This window comes from Sardina pilchardus, chromosome 16 (assembly GCF_963854185.1).
Source record: "Sardina pilchardus chromosome 16, fSarPil1.1, whole genome shotgun sequence".
NCBI classification, from domain to species: Eukaryota; Metazoa; Chordata; class Actinopteri; order Clupeiformes; family Clupeidae; genus Sardina; species Sardina pilchardus.
The window spans coordinates 18,951,901-18,973,778 of record NC_085009.1 but is presented as its reverse complement, the minus strand read 5'-3'; the positions used below and the strand labels follow the sequence as shown (position 1 = coordinate 18,973,778).

The 21,878-nt window shown below is 44.1% G+C and overlaps 1 protein-coding gene across 2 annotated transcripts; it reads left to right on the top strand.

The window, feature by feature from the left end:
- The first annotated feature begins 1,485 nt into the window (after positions 1–1,485).
- Positions 1,486–5,118, top strand: LOC134059965 (calcium-binding protein 1-like). 2 transcript variants are annotated; one of them, XM_062516524.1, is made up of 6 exons: positions 1,486–1,644; positions 2,130–2,160; positions 3,196–3,339; positions 3,594–3,703; positions 4,050–4,197; positions 4,697–5,118. In XM_062516524.1, exons 3-6 carry the CDS (start codon positions 3,270–3,272, stop codon positions 4,723–4,725), a joined length of 357 nt encoding a protein of 118 aa, XP_062372508.1. In that variant the 5' UTR covers positions 1,486–1,644; positions 2,130–2,160; positions 3,196–3,269; the 3' UTR covers positions 4,726–5,118. The 2 variants fall into 2 exon arrangements, with proteins under 2 accessions (XP_062372508.1, XP_062372509.1); XM_062516525.1 differs by lacking the exons at positions 1,486–1,644; positions 2,130–2,160 and having other exon boundaries at positions 3,219–3,337.
- The last annotated feature ends 16,760 nt before the right edge of the window (positions 5,119–21,878 follow it).

Genomic DNA, 21,878 nt, shown 5'->3' with positions numbered 1-21,878 from the left:
TGTCCCAGAAACCAGCCGAGAGAGCACCTTCCACAGACAGGTGAGAAATACAGCAGCACCCATAGTGTCTAGTGTTGTACTTCACTTTCTATCTGTCACTTTTCATTTACCACTGACAATACAGTTGCTTTGCATTTATATTTTCCTATTATAAGACTAACAATATGCCTTTATATCATATTGCTATGTGATATTATAATGATAATATACAATATTACTATAATATTAATTATAATACTACATAACAATTGTATTAAAAAGTGGGCTACTGAAGGCTGTCTCAACCCCTTGCTTATTTATGCTCTCAGTTGCCATATAAAATAGGCATTTATATTCTTTATTGCAACAATGATCATGTGACCACTGTATCCTCTACATACTTTTGGCCCTGAACCAGTGCTGACCTTTTGCCCCTGTCCTTTTATCTTGTCCGTTGCCCCACTCAGCGCCAAATCGGCCCAGGGCGAGGAGGGTGGCAAGAAGTCCTCCCTGAGGACGTCCAAGTCCTCGTCCACCACCTCTCAGGACACGCCCAAGAAGACCAAGAAGAAGACAAATGAGAAGCTGTACACCAACATGCTCACCACGGTCTTTGGCGGGGTAAATCGTGTTGACATTATTGCACATGCGCACACACACATGCGCACACACACACACACACGTGTGCTAACGTGCGCACACACACACACACACACACACACGTGCTAACGTGCACACACATACGCACGCACACACACACACACACACACACACACACACACACACACGCACGCACGCACGCACGCACGCACGCACGCACGCACGCACGCACGCACGCACGCACACACACACACACACACACATGTATAACTCTACCACTACCACTAAAACTCCCATCAGGCTCTTCCAGCATAGAAGTGCTCACTTGCTGTAATGTGCTCCTGGGTTCAGATTTGCCTGAGATTTTGATATTTGCTAGTCAGTGAAGGTGCACGATGTCTATTTACATACTCTAACTAAATTACTTATATCCCCAAATTGATAGCAGATGTAATGCAATATGCATGCATTTCAGTATATTGTAGAGCATATGTGTGTACAGATATACGTGTCTTTATTCATTTTGTTTGTGTGCATATTAATGCATGTTATGAACTACCAGGAAAAAACATCTCACATTAAGAATTTGAATGATGGAAGATATAGCAAACAGAAACAGTAACCTGCACGCTCTGAAAACAAAGCAGCACTGTCAAACTCCTCTTGCCCTTAGCATGCTGTGCCACACCTGCATACCCCCATCCCCACCCCCCACAAACAAACAAAGAGCCAACAGACATAGTGGTGTCTCCAGTCTGTCTATGAAAACGATGCCACTCGCTTGTGCAGGAAGGTCGAAAGTCAGGCACAATCTCCTTTATCCTGTGGCGTGCTTACGTAACAGATTCTACACACTAGCAAACGCTGTAGTGTCCGCCCCCTTCAACCTCAAACGTTAATCCTGCTCAGACCAAGGTATTAATAGCTAGTTAGCGTGGATTAGTGTCACATTGAATTAGCCTCAACGAGACCGGTCTAAACAGTCTTAAGAGAAAGTGTAGGTGAAAATCACTTCAGTCCTGTTTATTTTAGGCTAGTCATAACACTATCACACTGCCTTAAGAGGTATGTTTATAATTTATCTTAAATGGAAATCAATTTAGGAGGCGAATTTGCATATTCATAATGGCTTGAATTGGGTAGGTCTACTTTTCTGGAAAAAAAAATGTGTCTCTCTGTTGGCTTGGCTGGAGTTGGGTTGGCTGGAGTTTGTCATGGCCAATTGATTGATTTACTAAGACAGGAGAAGCACCTGTGTCTGTGTGTATTTTGTGTTTTCACCTTTGTGCCTCGGAGAGAGAGGGAGAGAGAGAGAAAATGGTGTACGCGCGCGAGTGTGTGTTTTCACCATGTTTGTGCCCATGCCAGGGAAGGAACTAGATTAAGGACAGGAAGAAAGCTTCTACTGCTACACTCTCTCTCTCTCTCTCACACACACACACACACACACACACACACACACTCTCTGCACACACAATCTGCATTCACTCTATTCAATAATGAATCCAATCATATGACATCATTGACCCTTCCCTCATGTCTATTTGCAGGAAAGGGAGCTGTCACAACCAGAGCTGGATGGTGAGTCTCCTCTACACACTGAAAAGTGAAGGGTTGAAACCATGGTGCTGGTTAAATATTGTTGAAGAGACACCATGGAAGAATTGATATTTATTCCCCTTGGCATCAATATATTGTTTTTTTTTTTTTTAAATTCAATTCAACCTTTAGTTATTCGTTGAGGGTAGTCCTCATTTTCAATTAAGCCGAGATTACAGCAGACGATGAAGTAACAAGAGATATGGTATAATAATTGTGATTAAAAGAGAGGGAATTCTTTATGAATGTGTAATAAGTATTTATTCATATTTAATAACATTTAGCGCTACAACAGTGCTCAAAAATGACTTGTCACTGTAGCATCAAAATGAGTTTTTGAAGCCTTTATTTTGAGATAAAAGAACTGCATTGTTTTGCTTTAACTTATATCCCAACAGAATGGGTTGCTAATTGAAGCAATAATCTAACAATAGAGCTGTACTACCGTACATTCACATGCCAAGATAAACAGTATCAGTATGCTCCAAGGCTGTGAGCACTGAGTGATTGTTCAGGCCCTAATTCAACTGATGGCTGAGTACAGAGTCTAGGTAGTAAATGATTTACTAACTGGGCAGATATCTTTGCTATAAGGTTAATGCCATGAGCACAGTCCTAAGCACAGGCATCAGTGGGTTAGCTCAATGCTCCCACATGGCACGCAATAGCATACATGACACTGTTTATTGAGTGACTTTGCACTGTGTTTGCCCTTTAATTTAGGCCCCACAGTGATTTTCAAAACAGGTTCACTGTGTCAGTAATCATAGCATAAAGGTGTAACCTTGAAAGTTAATCAGGGGTTTCTGTTAAAATGATTATTTTTTACTGTATCTCGTTTACACTGCATAATTAAGAGATCACTGATGGAAACGTGCAAAACAACCCTTACAATTATCATTATCAGAGAAAATGTTACAATATGTTAATAATGTTTACTCGATGATCTGAGCTAATAATCTTTAGCGACCTTTGACCTTCTATATAGTTTGACCTCTGCTCTCTGACCTTTGACAGAGCTGAACGAGGCCTTCAAGGAGTTTGACTATGACCAGGACGGCTACTTGAACTACAAGGACCTTGCGGAGTGCATGAGAACTATGGGCTACATGCCCACAGAGATGGAGTTGCTGGAGATCATTCAGCAGGTCAAGATGAGGTGTGAGTATCCTGCATTTGTACTGTATACGGAGCCATGTCTGAAACTGTGGTCATGTTTTCACTTTGTGTATGAGTGAGCCAAATGTACTCATCAAACCTGTGTGTGTGCGTATATGCATTGATATTTTGGTGTCCGTGTTTGTGTGTGCGTGTGTTCGTGTTTGTGTGTGTGTGGGCACGCGCGCACTTCGTGTGTGTGTGTGTGTGTGTGTGTGTGTGTGCGCACGCGCTTGTGTGTGTGTGTGTGTCTGCAGTGGGAGGCCTCATGGATTTCGAGGACTTCTGTGAGCTCATGGGCCCCAGAATGCTGGTGGAGACGGCAGACATGTTGGGAATCAGAGAGCTCAGGAGCTCCTTCCAACAAGTGAGACTCCAGACTTTTGTGTCTTGCCATTGTGCAGATATACAGTAGGACGCATAGGTTATCACTCACAAAGTGTTTTGTCACCCGCATAGTGAGTCCTTGATCCAAGTTATGGGACAGTAATGGCATTTTAAAAGTCAAATATCCCTCTCCCCCTCTCTCTCTCTCTCTCTCTCTCTCTCTCTCTCTCTCTCTCTCTCTCTCTCTCTCTCTGTCTCTCTCTCTCTCTCTCTCTCTCTCTCTCTCTCTCTCTCTCTCTCTCTCTCTCTCTCTCTCATTGTTGTCTCTGCCACATTCTTTTCCACTCTTGCTGTCCTGGGTAAATATGCCGTCTTTCCCCCTTCAGTTTGACACGGACGGCGACGGGAAGATCTCGCAGGAGGAGATGAAGGAGGCCGTGAAGACGCTGCTGGGGGAGAAGCTGAAGAAGGGCGAGCTGGAGGAGATCCTCAAGGAAATCGACCTCAACGGAGACGGAACCGTGGACTTTGATGGTACGTAAGGACATACGGATTTGTGTGTATGTGTGTGTGTGTGTGTGTGTGTGTGTGTGTGGGTGGGTGTGCGGGTGTGTGGGTGTGTGTTTGTGTCAGAGTGAATGTGTGTTTGTTTGTTTGTTTGTCTGTTTGTGTGTGTGGAGTGTGTGTTTGTTTGTTTGTTTTTGTGTGTGTGTGTGTGTGTTTGTTTGTTTGTTTGTGTGCGTCTGTGTGTGTGTGTAGTAGGTGTGTGAAATAAATGTGTGAGGCATTGCAGTGGTAAGGTGGTGGAGGCTCTGGTCCCCTGACCAGCTGTTACCAGTTGTTACATGCTCAATGTTAGGGGCAATTTTACAATATCACTTGGGCTCCTCTGCAAATATCGTAAGTGTTGTTGACATTATTTCAGACGTGTGTAAGGGCCCTAACACTGAACGCTTTCATGCTTGTTCTATCACATCACAGGCTGGAGAGTTAAGATCACAGTTAATCCTGTCTTTACTTCTCTCCTTCACAGAGTTCGTCATGATGCTGTCAGTCCAGTAGATAGAAGAAGTCGGTGTTGATATGCACTCCGGTTGTTGAGGAAGGTGACTATGTTTCGCTCAACATCATAGTGTGTATGAGACTGGGTCTGGAGAGCTCTGTTCACTTCTTTATCTTTCTGTAAATCAAGATTTCATCTTGTTTTTGTCTGAGAGAGTGTGTTTGTGTGTCCTCACTGGGATTACAAGTGTGGACACAGACACAGTACATTGGTGCCTACTATGATGACGTGGTGTAGTGTTCCGAGTGAAACTCCCCAGTGGTCTCTGCAGAGTAAACTGAACATTTAGTAGATTCTGTACAAAATGTAAAGTAACTTGTGTTGTACATTATGTTGCGGTAATTTCATATTATGTAAACTTTTTAATTTTATTAAAAATAAACTTCATTGTAAGATCACTCGCTTCATTGGTTGACTTGTCACTGTTGGTTTTTGATATCCTTGCTTTATATTTTGCATATTTTGCAGAACTTTGCATGAGGAAATGGGTTCCAAATACATACAGTACTTCTTTAGTAATAAACCTAAGCGGATCAATGGGCAGTTTGTGTGTTAAGTTCACTGCGAGTCTGTTTAATGAACTGCACACTGTACATAAACTGCCAGTTGTTCCGCTCTTCTGTCTCTGATGGCTAATGTCCAGACACACACACACACACACACACACACACACACACACACACACACACACACACACACATACACCCACACCCACACACACTATCTCTCTTTCTCTCTCTCTCACACATGCATGCTCTCTCTGTCTCTCTCTCACACACACAAAAACTCTCTCTCACACACACACACACACACACACACACACACACACACATATGCATGCTCTCTCACTCTCTCTGTCTCTCTCTCTCTCTCTCTCTCAGACACACACACATGCTCTCTCTGACTCTCTCTCTCTCTCTCTCTCTCTCTCTCTCTCACACACACACACAGACACACACACACACACACACACACTCACACTGAATTGGAACAACACAGACAGTTCATAAAACAGCTGAACTGCCAGTTGTTCTACTGGGCAGTACTGTCACAAGTGTTTTACTATGGTTTCAAAGTACACATCTGGCAGGCTAAACATTACGTATTCTAATAAGAATTTATGTGCATGTGCAGAACAGATTGAGGGATCGCACACTGACAGTTAATCGCACACTGACAGTTAATCACACACTGACAGTTACAATTCATAGCTCCCAATGCCTTCGGGTGGAGCGGTAGACCTCTCGTCTAGCCATGGCAATACAGTGACCACTCATCTCTTGTCACATTGCCAAACTGTCATTGAACAAGAATAACGGCTGGCTGCTTGTCTCATGTGTCACATCTGACTAGGGTGTTGGCTAATATGCTAATATACTGTACCTTCAGAAGAACAACTTGCTTATGCAACTTATGCAAGCACATTCAAATCAATTCAAATCAATTCCTTGGTCATTTAATTAAAGTCACATTGAAAAAGGGACCCACAGATCCAATCACCACAAGAAAAAACAAACAGCAAACAACCTGAAGAAACAAACAGCTTTATTCTCACCATCATAGCAGATAAACTTGTGAGTGCATGACCACCAGTGATTTTGCCACTGACTGCTGTTGCACATTAGAGCCTACTCCTCAGCGAACGAAGGGTGCCTCTCATTTGTCTTTTCATACATCCTCCCTTCCTTCTTCGGTCCTCGTTTCCACTGATCTAGATAAAGAATGATGGAGCGGCAACAATGGGATAGTCAATCCAATGTTAGTTATAGATCAGTGGGAACTAGCCTGGAGGACCGAGCATCAAGGAGAGAGGTTGAGAGGCACGTGTACTGAGTCCTGTGAGCTCATCTCCTGTTAGCGCAACTGTATTTGTCTGCCCTAAGGCCTGATTCATAGTCAACGCAAGGTACGCAAGTGTTGCAAGGAACGCTTGCTCACGCGTGTATTTTCACGGCAACTTGAACACGCCGTGTTGATTATAATAATCCACCTCTTTCTGACTCAGAACAGTGTTAAAGTTACAAGGTTGGAGAGGCAATGGAAAGGGAGGATAGTTATCAGAGGGGGTTGCTACAGGCTGATATGATAACTCAGGACAGATCCTAGAGGAATGTCACCATAAGGTGATGGGACATACTGTGGCTCATTTGATTTTGGAACACCATCAATTCATCTGGTCCCTTTCAACAGGTGTATTAATCAAGCAACTGATAGCTATTGCATTGATAATCGGGTGCTTGATTTTATACACCTGTGGAAAGGGACCTGATGAAACCCATGAATACGTCAATGACACGCCTCTTTATGCAGAGGAAGTGATCCCCATTTTGCGCCATCTTGCTCCGCCTTAAGGATCTTTGATGCTACAGACAGAAGAAAAAGGAGAAGAAAGAGAGAGTGGTTCGTGTTTGTTCCTTTCCTGGCTGCGAAACAAAAATTAAAAGTTTACAATCCAGCAAGTTTTCATCAGCTGTCATTGCGATACGATCGGTCTCCAGTGGCTTATTGTTTTGAATGTGGACATTGACACCTCAATCGAAACGCTAAAGTCATGGATTACCGTGTCTGGAGTCATATTTTTGAGAAGGACGACTTCGTTATTCCGAGAGGAGCTTCTGACTCAAAGAAGTCAACGAAATATTATGTTTTGATAGGTTAAGGGTGCACTGCAAATAAAATATTTAGCCTACTGTTTCAGAATTTGATTATGTTGTTTTATTATCGCAGAACATGTTAAATGTGTGAAAACAATGTTTTTGCTGAACAAAGTTAAGGTTGCGCTCAACATGTGGTTTTGTGTTGAATGTCAGTAGCTACACGGTAACCTATCTCAGATCAGAGATGGTATTAACTAAGTAACTGAGTGGAAATAAGTGATAGTGTGTTTTACGGCCCTGATGCTGTGTATTTTCCTGGTAATTACCTCCTTGTTTGTCACGTAATTAAACAAAAACTATAAGTAAATCCTGGACTATCATTTCAAGAACTACAGATTAATTTTGAATAATTTACATTTTACTTAAACTTAAAATGAAAGCTGTTTGCATCACTATTACCTAGAAACTGCAGAGTAATTGCACTGGAAACTGCATGGAAATGACTTGTAATAAGGGGCTAGAAAAGATTATTACCATGATATTACATAAAAATACCATGGAAATGACCACCTTAATTAATGCTGTTTGCATCGCTATTACCTAGAAACTGCAGAGTAATTGCAATAGAAATGGCATGGAAATTACTTGTAATAAGTGGTAACAAGGGATTGTTATCATGAAATTGCATAGAAATTACCATACAATTACCACCTTATTAGCGAGCCGTAATGTAAAGTGTTACCAAAAAATCAATTACTCACTGATTGCCGAGATGTATTCCCTGTGCCCTGGGGCTGCATGCTATCTCAGAGTGAACATGCTACAGCTATTGCTCAGCGAGACTATAACGATATTTGCCAAACACATGTCTGTCTGGATTCTGTGAGGTTCACGTGTGTGTGTGTGTGTGCACAATATGTGGTAATATATAAAACTACTGGTAGTTCATTATGGGTTTTTTTGTAAATACTTTTCTCCAAAGTGACAAATAAAAACAATACATTTAGCAGACACTTTTTTTGTCCAAAGTGACTTACATATGTCAACTATATTACAAGGGATCACATGCTCAAGGGCACAACAGTGGAAGCTGGGAATTGAACTGACAACTTTCAGGCCACAGCATACTAGCCCAGCTCCTTAACTGCTACACTACCATCGCACCATGCTAAAGTCACTTCAAGACAAATTCAAACTCTACAGGTAAGTGTTCAAAAATGTGTGCAATTTAGTGCTGCTGTTAACTCTAAGAGCCCTAGACTAATTGAGTTTGATTCCAAAACGCTATATATCCATTTTTAAAAACATTAAAAAGTCATGTTATTTAATTGTGTATTTCAGGTAATATCAATAAAACTGCAGTTGTTTTGTTTTGATTGAGTAAAGATAAATAAACTAAACATAATCCAATACAGTTCCACTGTAATTACTTGCAAAACAAAATTAAAAAAAAATATTTATGAAAATTCATTAGAATGGTGGATATAGCGTTTTGGAACCAAACTCTTAAGGGCACTCAAACTACAGTGCCTTTAGTTAAAAGCATTTATCCTGGTCATTGTAAGTGTCATGCACACGTGATATATTGCAGCCTCTAGGCTAGCTACCCAGAAGTCAAGACTACCTAGATCTGCCACAATGTAATTAATACTTGCATTGATTTGATTTAGATTTTTGCAGGATAAATGTTTCTAACTAGAGGTAGTGAAAATGCCCTTAAAACAGCTTAGGGCTCATAGGGTTAAAGAGGCTGTAATTTGAATAGTTGTAATATCAATAGTCATGAATGTCATAAATATCAGAAATTTCAGTAGAATATATAAAGAATTATATATAGAATATAATATATATAAAGAATATATAAATCGTATAAATCATATACATTATATAAAGAATAAATAAATCTTTATAATTCTTTATAAAGAATATGTATATTCCTTATATATAGTGTTTCAAATATAGAGAAGCTTTTTCTATGCCTTATTGTTAAAATATAATGTAATGAAAATATATGAAAGGAGAGCGATGAAAGGTGACCTTTTGGCGTTAAAGGCGATGCAACGACAAATGTGGGTGCACCTACATTTTGTGCTGGTGCACCTAAAAAAAAAAAAAAAAGCTAGGCGCACCAATACAACCAACACAAAAAGTTAGTCTGAAGTCTAGTTTGAAATGAAATCACATGAAAGGCTATACTGCAATGTATTTAGCAACACTGTCATGCTCTGTCTTTCACTGTAGTCTAGCAGTTTGGCTATAGACTAATTAGAATAGACCATTTTTTTTGTCACAACCATCAGAAAAATAAAATGTTCTTATGTAGCAAATCATAAAATATTTTTATGAAGCAAATGAAAAATGAAATTTGAGGAAATTGTACACAGAATTTTTAAATATTAAGCATGTTCAGTCACATCCATAAGGTCACATTGGAATTGCCTGCTAATATGCTTATTATGCTTGTAGAGGGGTCTGTCCAGGTAGATAGAGAAGATGTGAAGGCCTAATGTTAGCCTATATTTGGTGGCATTTACTATTCTAACTTTTAAACATTCTGCATATTATGGTTATGGTTATGGTTATGGTTATTTAGCAGACGCCTTTGTCCAAAGCGACATACAAATAAATAACAATACAAATTCAATTAACAGTGAACAATTACAAAAAGGGAGAATAGTAATATTATCAGTAAAACAATAATTTTAAGCACTAACCTAATGAGAAATAAAAAATATTAAACAGAAATTCATTGAAGTCTTGTGTGATAAGGCAGGCCTAATGTTAGGCTATATTTGATGGCATTGACTGTTCAATTCTTCAAATAAAACAGAAATTCAGTGAAGTCTTGGGCAATAAGGTTATTTTCTGTTATACTGTACATTGTTAGTGAAAAGACTCAGAAAAGAATCAGTGAATCTGCCAAGGTGAATCTGCCAAAGTGAACCTGAATGCTACCTGTCACGGTGAGGGGCGGAGTCTATAAATTGTTTGTTCACCCCTCACTTCCTCCTTTGCACTCCCTGCGGACACACCTGTCTCCACGTCCAGGGAGCAACTTTCTTTGTGTGCGTCTTCACTTTAACGTGAGTGGTCATTTTATGCTTTAATTGTTTGATGGTTTGATTTTGTATGCCTTTGAAGTAGCTCAGTTATGCTGTACTCTGCTACTGAATCCTTTGTTCCCAGACATGTGCTATGAGCCATGTAAGTTTGTTTGTTATAGATCATTTAACCATTATACTGTCTAGATTCTTAGTTGTACTGACTGTTTATTGGTTTATTGACCACTCAATTATCAAATTGGTAGCCTAATTGTATTCTCCTCTGTTTATGTTCTATGATACAGCACACAGCTTCCAAAAGAAATGCAAAGAACAGATGCAACTGAACTGTGGCAATTAAGAACTGAAACCTAAAAGAATATCTAAAGGAAATAAAGCTGCTGTTGCACCAATCCTGCCTCCTCTCTGCCTACTTCTGCCTACGCCCAACTGTTTGCCATTGAGTCTTCTGACCGAGACTCTGCCTGTTCCCCATACACTCACTCATCCAAACCAAGTTCACTGTACAGTTCCTTCAATGGTCCTTCGAGCCGGAGCTGAGTGAGTGATACCATGGCGGGCAATGGCAAGGAGCCGGGAGACTTCGAGGTCGAAGAAAAGGATCTCCAAAGTGCAACCGCCGCCGACAGTGGGACTGGATCAAGGCCACAACGGGAGAGGCGTCCCCCTGAACGATATGGCTTCCCGAGTTCCGAGGAAGGTAAGACAGAGAACTTCCCTCCACCTGAACCAGAGAAGCAAGAGTCATCAGCCCCATCCTCAGGCACAGCTGCTGAAGTTCAAGCAACAGAAAGGAGAGACCCTGACCAGTTATCCGGGGAGAGGGAGGACCCAGCCACCGAGGAGGGAGAGGAGATGGCTCCTGAGAGGGATGTAGGAGTTGAGGAGGAAGCTACCCAGATCTATGCCCAGCCTGAACTGGTGGTGGGAGCACCAGTTCAGGCTGGGCAGCCTGCTCCACGATCAGCTCCAGCATCGGCATTGGCCCAGCCCAGCTGTGGGAGACCCAGCAGCCGATCTCAGGGCATGAACCATCACCAAGGCCAAAGAAGGCCCCCTCATCCAGCTACCCCTCAACTCATGCCAGTGGAGGTTCCCGAAGGTCACGCAGGAGTCTGCAAGTGGAGCTCACCCCGATACAAATGGCCACACTTGAGGAGAGGAGAAAGCTCAGGGAACTGGAGGAGATCCAAGATCAGATCCAGGAGGAACAAGCTCTGGATGAACGGACAAAAGAGCTGGATAGACAAGCGCAAGAAGCCTTGAAGGAGCGAGAGAGGTTAAACCGAGCAGTTACTCTACAGCGGCGACTGCGAAAACTACAAAGAGAATTGGAAGAAGCTCGATTAATAGCCTCATTTACAGGAGATGTAGGAATGACCGTTGAACGTCCACCTGCTCCACCAGCTATGTCCAGTGTGAATGAGCCACCTCAACCTCAAGTGTTGGCCCCTCTCTCCATGAACGCCAGAGGGCCGGATTCGGTCGAATCGGTTGACCTTTTACCTGAGCAGCACGCTTTCCCAGAGGGTCCTCAAGGATCTCTCTCCTATCCGGTTCCGGTGAATCAAGACAACCCTGCTTGGGTTCAACCCTCACCTCCAGCTGGACTTCTACATATGACTGCTGCAGGTGAAGTTGTGACTCCTCATCCCCCTACCGCCAGTCGCCCAGTAATTCAGACTTCTAGTCCGGGGCATGCAGCCCCTTCACCTCCTTCGTTTCACCAGTTAGTCCGTACTGCACCTCGCCCAGCCAAGAGTCAAAGGCCTTCGGATCCTGTCCGTGATAGACCTGCACCTCTTTCCTTGCCTAACCCTGTTGAGAGGGTCTCTGAGGGTGCTAGTATCATGGAGCTGTTGGTGGCGACTGCTTTTGGCATCCCGAAGCCAAGACTGCCTTATTTCGAGAGTGGAAAGGAAAGTGACTTTATCCTGCTTAAAATGGCGTTGGAGAATCTCTTGGATATCCACGTTCACCTTTCTGAACAATACAAGTTCCAGGTCCTCATGGATCACTTGAGGCTTCCCAGTGCATACAAATTAGCAAAGTCTTATATGCACGCCTCAACCCCCTACACATCTGCTCTTGCTGCCCTTAAGGCAAAGTATGGCCAGCCACGGCAGTTGGTCCAAAGCGAAATAGCTAACATCCTCCATTCACCACCAGTCAAACTAGGTGATAGCCAGGCATTCCAGGACTTTGCTCTCTCTGTGCAGTCTTTGATTGGCGTGCTGCGGTCAGTGGAAGGCACGGATGGGAGTGAGTTGCGGTGTGGCTCTCATGTAGACAGGCTACTTACCAAGCTACCCATTCAGAACCGAGACAGCTTCATTGAGCACTGCCTGCTTCGTGGCATTCTAAAAGAGGGCTCAGAACAAACTTACACCCTGGAGAACTTCTCGGCATGGCTCCAGGTTAAAGCTCGGGCCAAGAGTATTGTCCAACAGGCCTCGGGACCTGCGTCAATGGAGAGACGGGAGCCAGTGTCGAGGAACTCGGGGAGGAAAGCTACACCAACCACAATGTATCTGAGCAACACAGCTGGAGTGGAGAACCAGCCTGAGGTCCAACCGGGTCGACAAGGAAAGGCGACTGGGAGGCCAAAGTTCCAACCTTTCTGTCCCTACTGTAACAACAAGGAACACTTTCTAGGAACTTGCCCAAAGGTCAAGGAGTTCAGCCCATCACAACTGAGGACATGGATAGAAAGTAATGATCGTTGTTACAGATGTGCTCGTTGCCATAAGCCAGATAAATGCACTCTCAAGAAGCCTTGCAACCTCTGCAAAGAGTTGCATCTTACCATCCTACATCCTGTTGCACGTCAGTTGTCCATGAGCCCCCAAACATCAGAGAAATCGGCTACAGCAGACAACACTACCATGCTTGTCCGCGCATCTTGTCCGGCCAACACGCTGTACGTAGATCAGCCGAACAGATCTCCGCGGGTGATGTTGAAGGTAGTCCCGGTTTTCCTAATCAATGGTCGGCAGAAGCTGAAGACCTATGCCATACTTGATGATGGCTCGGAAAGAACAATCATCTTAACTTCTGCCGCATCCCAACTGCACCTGAAGGGACCGGAAGAGATCCTGAATCTTCGAACTGTGCGTCATGAGGTGATTCCCATAAGTGGTGAGACCATCTCCTGTTCTATTTCCCCAGCGGGTCAGAAGGGAATCAAATTTCCAATAGCCAATGCCTTCACTGCCCCTGGTCTTAACCCTCTAACCGCCCAAGGCGCCGTACGGCGACAAGCAAGATCACTGATTAAAACAGACGGTAGATCCGAGTAGGGTGACAAATCGCCTTTGTACTCTCCACCACTAGTTGGCAGACATCCAGAGCTTCGATTCAAGCCCAAATTCGAGTAAAAAAGTTTTCAGGAAGTGCCTGTATTACTCGCGAGAAGCAAAAAAAAAAGACGCATTTCCTGTTTATAACGCGGAAGTGAAATGCGCGATCGCTATGCACAAATTGAAGCAGAAAAACGGCAAATGTTAAAAAACAAAGTCGTTTGTTATGAAGTCTTGGGTCTGCCATTCACCTACTCTGATTCTGAAGGAGAATATCTGCCTTTTGGAGATTATGATCGGTCGTTCATTGGCAGTGACAGTCAAGATGCGTCTGTGAATGGAGGTGGGTCTTTGCGTGTGTACGTCAATGTTTACCTGCAGCAATGTTGACCAAAGGGTTCAAATAAGCATGGTGTGCTTGGTGCCAGTGATAATCATGATGATAGTGTCTGTAATTGACATGGTACAGACAGCAGGTCTAGTAAAAATAGGGCTCTGAAGAACTACAAAGTCATCCGCGATAGGAACTGATTTGACCAGGCTACTTTATTATATAGTAACATAGGGATTGTGGTAATACTGATAGTTTACTATTGTTGGTTTACATGTGGCTGTGGTCCTGTTTGTTTGTTGTGTCAGAGAAATTACAAAAATCAAAGTAAAACTGCTCAAATGTGTTCAACAATCAGTATTTACTGAAATGTGCATAATTTGACGCTATTGCCATCCTGTGACGTCATAATATGCAAATTAGATGAGTAAAATTACTCCCTTTATAAACTTTAGTTCATACTCAATGATTTTCACATTTACAGTAGGACTTTATCTCTGACCACTTTCAAGCCATGGCCTTTTGAATTTTTTATGCAAAAATCCAAAAAAACCCGGGCGGTTAGAGGGTTAACTTGTCTGAACATTCCTGTCCCGCCTCTGACCTGAAGAGGGAGTATTCCCACTTGCGAGGTTTGCCTTTACCTGACTTTGCTCATGCCTGTCCACTGATCCTGATAGGCTCAGATCATGCACACTTGTTGGTGCCCAAAGAGCCTGTCCACGTTGGCCCTCATGGCGGGCCTATTGCCATCCGTACTGCCCTGGGTTGGGCTATTCAAGGTCCAGCCAATGCCTTACCTCTACCTCTGACTTCTGAGGCACAACTCCTATTCACCCTTTGCGATACTGCGTCCTGCCCAGCCACGATATGCTACTCCCCTGCTCAGAGCTCCGAACAGTCCTCGGCTGATCTCCTCATCCCATAACCTGTTGCCATGGCTGCGAGGGACGGAACGCAGATTGAAGAAGGACCCTGAGCTAATTGACATCTGCGACCAGGAGATCCTGAAGCTTGTTGAGATGGGTTATGTGAAGGAAGTGGATCCCGACAACGATCCGCCAGGTTTGGAATCGTGGTACGTCCCACATCACATCATCAAACAAGCCAGCGGGAAACATCGATTGGTGTTCAACTGCTCCTTCCAGCTGCGTGGTCTGAACTTGAATCGCAGCCTTCTTCCTGGTCCCACTTTGGGTCCATCTCTTCTTGGCGTGCTTCTCCGTTTCTGCGAGCACAGCCTTGCCATTAGTGGAGACATAAAAGCTATGTTCCACCAAGTCCACCTTCTCCCTACCGACAGACCGCTGCTCAGATTCCTTTGGCGATCTATGGTTCAAACTATACCACCAAAGACTTATGAGTGGCAGGTGTTACCTTTTGGTACAACTTGTAGTCCTTGCTGTGCCATCTACGCCTTGCAGCGTCACGCAAAAGGACATCAGGAGAGTGACCATGAGGTGCTCGACTCAGTGTCAAGGGCCTTCTATGTTGACAACTGCCTGCAAAGCTTCCGTTCTTCAGCTGCGGCCAAAGCCCTTCTTGACAAGCTCCGTGCCACGCTTTCCCATGGAGGATTTGAGATCCGCCAATGGGCAAGTAATGACCCTGCAGTCGTTGGACATCTCCCTCTGGAGGCAAGATCGGTTAGTACTGACCTGTGGCTCTCCCAAGCTGGTGTTGATCCTCAGGAATCCACCTTAGGTATGCGCTGGAATTGCCTTCCTGACAGCCTGGGATACAAGCATCGTGCAGTGCCCATTCAGATTCCCACGCTCCGCTTGATCTACCGCACACTTGCCAGTCAATATGACCCCTTAGGATACATCCTACCCTATACCACCAGGGCCAAAGTGCTGGTTCAGGATTTGTGGAAAATCAAGCAAGGCTGGGATGACTCCATAACCTCATCAGAGCTGGCTAACCGATGGCTGAAGTGGGAACAGGAATTGGCTGACCTCTCAAGCATCACACTTCCTCGGTGCTATGTGCCCCCATGTGCTGATCAGTCGGATGAAGACAGAGAACTGCACGTTTTCTGTGATGCTTCGGAAAGAGCCTATGGTGCTGTGGCCTACTTGCGTGTCCATGACAGCCAGAATCATGTCCATGTGGCATTTATCATGGCCCGCTCTCGAGTGTCTCCAAAACGACAGCTGTCAATGCCGCGACTTGAACTAAGCGCTGCTTTGTTAGGGGCACAGCTAGCCACTACTTTGAAGTCTGAACTTACCCTGTCACTGGCCCGAACCATCCTTTGGAGTGACTCCACAACCGTATTGACCTGGTTAAAGTCTGAGTCGTGCCACTACAAGGTCTTTGTGGGCACTCGCATTGCGGAGATCCAGGACATAACCAACCCTGATGACTGGAGATATGTGGACAGTCCAAACAATCCTGCGGATGCCCTGACTCGAGGGAAGACACTCCGTGACCTGGCTCACTCAAACTGTTGGACAAAGGGACCTTCATTCCTACAGGATCCGGAGACAGGCTGGCCTGTTGCTCCTAATCTCTCCCACACGTCACCACACACAGACAGCACTGAGTTGAAGAAAGTTTCCATGTGCCTGAATGTTTCTGCTGCCATCACCTTGCCAGATGCCTCACAGCATCAAAGCTGGAGTGACCTCATAATTGCCACTGAGCAAGGATTAACTGAATCTGCTGGGACGAACAAGGGCGCAGAAGCTGAGACCCTCATCCTGCAACAGGCCCAGGAGGCCTGTTTCCCTGAGGAACTTGATGCTCTCCGTAAAGGCAATCCTCTCTCCAGACGAAGTCGACTGCTCTCACTCGCTCCTGAACTGGATCCAGATGTGGGATTGATGAAAGTGGGAGGAAGATTGCGTAGATCTCGGGACCTGGACCCAGATGTTATCCACCCCATCATCCTGGACCCAAAGCATCCCACGACGCAGCTCATCATTAAACGTTGTGACGAGTGCTTGCTGCATCCCGGACCAGAGAGGGTCTTTGGAGAGTTGAGACGCAAGTATTGGATTTTGGGAGGGAGACCAGCCATCCGGAGACACCAGCACCGTTGTAGAGAGTGTCAAAGGTGGAAATCCTCACCACAAGTGCCCAAGATGGCCGATCTGCCCCCCTCAAGGTTGCGTCTCTTCAAACCACCGTTCTGGTCCACTGGTGTTGACTGTTTCGGACCCTTTCTGATTAGCCAAGGCCGCCGGACTGAGAAGAGATGGGGGATCCTCTTCAAATGCTTAACTACTCGCTGCTTGCATTTGGATTTGCTTGGAAGCCTGGATGTCGATGCCTTTCTCCTTGCTCTTCGTCGTTTCATCTCCCGTCGTGGCAAGCCCTTTGAAATCCGGGCGGACAGAGGAACGAACTTCCGAGCTGGGGACAAGGAGTTGAATCAATGCTTCCAGGCCATGGAACCCAAATTGCAAGAGGACTTGTCCCATCAGCAGATCACATTCAACTTCAATCCACCAGGTGCCCCACACTTTGGAGGAGTCTGGGAGCGTGAGGTTAGATCTGTCAAGAATGCCCTACGAGTAGTGCTCGGGAATCAGACCACTCCTGAAGCAGTCCTTCAAACTGTCCTCATTGAGGTAGAAGGCATTATGAATTCCAAGCCTCTAGGCTATCTTTCATCTGATGCCAGTGATCCTGATCCCGTCACTCCCAATTTACTCCTGATGGGGCGGCGCGATGCCTCCCTGCCGCAGGCCATCTTTGCCAACAGCAAACTTCTCGGGCGACGTAAGTGGCGACACAGCCAGATGTTGGCTGACCATTTTTGGACAAGATTTATCCGTGACTATCTGCCGAGCCTACAACCAAGAGGAAAGTGGCAGAGAGAAGTCCAAAATCTCGAAGTAGGGAAGGTTGTGATGATTCTGGACCCCCAACTGCCTCGAGCCTCTTGGCCGACAGGTCGAGTGACAGCTGTCACAACCGGGCGGGATGGACGTGTCCGGTCCGTTGATGTCCAGGTTGGCCTTCGAACTTATACCAGACCGGTGTGGTGCTCCCGGAGATGACTGAAGAGTGAGTCTTATTTTTCTGGAGGAATTGACCCCAATTCCGGGGGGGCTCTGAAAAGACTCAGAAAAGAATCAGTGAATCTGCCAAGGTGAATCTGCCAAAGTGAACCTGAATGCTACCTGTCACGGTGAGGGGCGGAGTCTATAAATTGTTTGTTCACCCCTCACTTCCTCCTTTGCACTCCCTGCGGACACACCTGTCTCCACGTCCAGGGAGCAACTTTCTTTGTGTGCGTCTTCACTTTAACGTGAGTGGTCATTTTATGCTTTAATTGTTTGATGGTTTGATTTTGTATGCCTTTGAAGTAGCTCAGTTATGCTGTACTCTGCTACTGAATCCTTTGTTCCCAGACATGTGCTATGAGCCATGTAAGTTTGTTTGTTATAGATCATTTAACCATTATACTGTCTAGATTCTTAGTTGTACTGACTGTTTATTGGTTTATTGACCACTCAATTATCAAATTGGTAGCCTAATTGTATTCTCCTCTGTTTATGTTCTATGATACAGCACACAGCTTCCAAAAGAAATGCAAAGAACAGATGCAACTGAACTGTGGCAATTAAGAACTGAAACCTAAAAGAATATCTAAAGGAAATAAAGCTGCTGTTGCACCAATCCTGCCTCCTCTCTGCCTACTTCTGCCTACGCCCAACTGTTTGCCATTGAGTCTTCTGACCGAGACTCTGCCTGTTCCCCATACACTCACTCATCCAAACCAAGTTCACTGTACAGTTCCTTCAGTTAGATTAATTCAATGTGTGAATAGATTAAGGCGTAGACAGTTGTGAACCTCATGCCTCATGCTTACAGCCGGTGGTTGGTTGGTTGGTTGGTTGGGGGGTCGGGGGGTCGGGGGGTCGGGGGGTCGGGGTGCCCATGGCGACCACTTGTGGATAGGGCCCAGAATTTGGTGCTACGCCCCTGGTGGGGGGAAGCAGGAAATAAGAGGATAACGCTTTTAATTATTTTCAAATGCATGCACGTTTCATTATTTGTGTGAAAACATTTCCTGAAACAATTTTCTTAATTAGCCTACTTATAAAATCATTGGCGAACCAAAACAGTGATTCTGTATCATATGATAGTTGCATGCGTAACAGATGTCTAAAGATTGCTATAGGGTACAGTGGCGGCGACTAGCGTCGCGAGCCGAAAATTGCTAAGATGCAGCTAAGAAGGTTCTAAGAGTGCTCCGGACCACTCTAACCAACGAACGACGTACGAAAGACATTCGTAGCAAAGTAGGAAATGCTTGAACATGTTAAGGTAGAGCTAAAGATAGAGGTTATGAACTACGTAGCATTAAGAAGGCTTCGGGAAACCAGCCCCAGATCCAGCTTTATCTGTGATCTGCTGGGGTAGGTGGGTAGGTAGGTAGGTAGGTAGATAGATAGATAGATAGATAGATAGATATAGATAGATAGATAGATATAGATAGATACATAGATAGATAGATAGATAGATAGATAGATATAGATAGATAGATACATAGATAGATACATAGATACATAGATACATACATACATACATACATAATTGATCCCCAAGGGGAAATTCAAGGTAAGGGCCTCGACGAGGATTTGCAGCACAATTGAATGGTATCATGGAACTGCGAACAGAGAGAAAAATAAACTCATTAATAAAATAAAATGTTTTATCAGATAAAGAGGCATAATATTAGGAGGTTGTGGTGTGAGCATTCATTCAATGTGTGTGCGTATCTGCACAGGTGAAACTGTTGAACCACTGCATATAACATGGATAGAAACAACAGACAATGTTATTTAAAACTAGAAAAGCACTCAGAGAGCACAGACCTCCGCCTGTATTGTTCTTCCTTGGTGGTCATTCATTTGATCCTAAATTATTCAGATCACAAATATGTGGCCATACCATGTCATTACACCACCACGCGAAAAACATAACCACCTCCGATGAGTCTGTTGAATAACACACATGTTTGTGGCTGTCACGATCTGGCCCAGGATCTTTAGATCCTGGCCATGTGTTACTTGTGTTCTGTATTTGTTCCGTATTTGTGTTTTGCCTTGCTTTCACATGTTTCCTTTTGTGCTTTAATTTACTTCCTGTGTCATGTACAGTAACATGTGGTCCTTTGTTTACCCTTGTCTTGTGCCCTTGTCTCCACCCCTCACCTGAGCCTTGTTCCCTAATTATTGCTTTGTCCATTACCACCCTGTGCCTTGTTAGTCTTGTTAAGTTCTGTGCATTTAAACTCTGTCTTGTGTTCTCGTCTTTGCTGAATTATTTTGTCTGTATGCCTGTCTAGTCAAATGCTCTGAAGCATTCCTGATTTCTCTAGTTTGGTCTAGTCAAGTTAGTATTTTGTCAAGTCAGTCCGGCTCTTCCAAGTTTAGTATTTTCAAGTATCCAGGATCTATGATCTGATGTCTGCATGTGCTCCTTTGGATTTTGGAACCTGTAGTTTTTGCCTTGCCTCCGTTTTCCTTGATGCCAAGACTGGACTGTTTTCTGTCCACGGAGTTTGCCTACTGCCTTGACCTGTTGCCTGATATTAAATGATCAAACCTTATATCCAACTCTCATCTCTGTGCCTGCTTTTGGGTCCTACTTTTATATTCCGGCCTTACGGGTCGTGACAGTGGCACCACATTCAATTCAATCAAATATGGTCTGATGATGAGCATTACAAACAAAGACATTTGAGTGGCCGCTATCTCACGGTAGATAGTCAAAGAAAGACTAAGACAAACACAACAAGATCTTAAATACACAGAAATCTGACCAGGAAACACTTGTTATTCTTCATCAATCTACAATGCTCCAATACTCCACAAAAAAGAGTGTTTTGCACATTTATAACAATAATAATAGACTGAAATATTACATTCCAACCAGTGGACAAAGCAAGGTCCATAATTACATGGATGACAGTTTGGTGTGGATGAACTTGGCTGGCCTGTAAGGAGTCCTGACCTCAACCCAATAGAACACCTTTGGGATGAATTAGAGCAGAGAATGAGAGCCAATAATATCAGAGCTTCTGAAAGAATGGTAAAAAATTCCCATGAACACACACCTAAACCTTATGGAAAGCCTTTCCAGAAGAGTTGAAGCTGTTATAGCTGCAAAGGGTGGACCAACGTCATATTAAACCCTATGGATTAAGAATGGGATGTGACTGAAGTTCATAAGTGAGTCAAGGCAGGTGAGCAAATACTTTTGGCAATATAGTATAGTTCATAGTTCAGACATAGTTCATTCATAGTTCATATTATTACCAATAATGGCTACACATTGCTAGACCTACTCTCTCTCCTTGTGTCTAATATTATGAGGGGTTATAAACATATGACTCTTTTCTTCTCTTCATGTGATGGATAATGGCATCTGTGTCTTGATACAAAAGGATGTCAATGTTTGTGATCAAACATACAATACAGTATCTGTTCTACTGAATATCACAAAAGTCAATAATGGCACCACGTTCAATACAAACAAGTATGATCTGATCAGCATTCCAAACAAAAACATTTCCATGGCATCTCACAGTTTATGACCAAACAAAGATCATGAATCACACGAATTAGTGAACACACACAGCGAACACAGGTGAGGTGAATCACACATTAACCCAGAGCAGTGAGCTGCCTGCCCAGCCAGCGGCGCTCAGGGAGCAGTGAGGGGTTAGGTGCCTTGCTCAAGGGCACTTCAGCCGTGGACTGGTCGGGGATCGAACCGGTAATCCTCCGATTACAAGCCCGAAGCCCTAACCAGTAGGCCACGGCATGACTCTACACGCTTGGTTAGTCCTTTAACAAATCAGACCAACAGTCCGGGTATGTCTTTTGGATAAGCTAGTTT

What these genes read in the sequence shown, in the direction of transcription:
- LOC134059965 (XM_062516524.1), top strand. Translation starts at nt 3,270, where the DNA reads ATGAGAACTATGGGCTACATGCCCACAGAGATGGAGTTGCTGGAGATC. An exon ending in TCAGCAGGTCAAGATGAGGT is followed by an intron (nt 3,340 to 3,593) that starts GTGAGTATCCTG and finishes GTGTGTCTGCAG; the next exon opens with TGGGAGGCCTCATGGATTTC. An exon ending in CGGAACCGTGGACTTTGATG is followed by an intron (nt 4,198 to 4,696) that starts GTACGTAAGGAC and finishes TCTCCTTCACAG; the next exon opens with AGTTCGTCATGATGCTGTCA.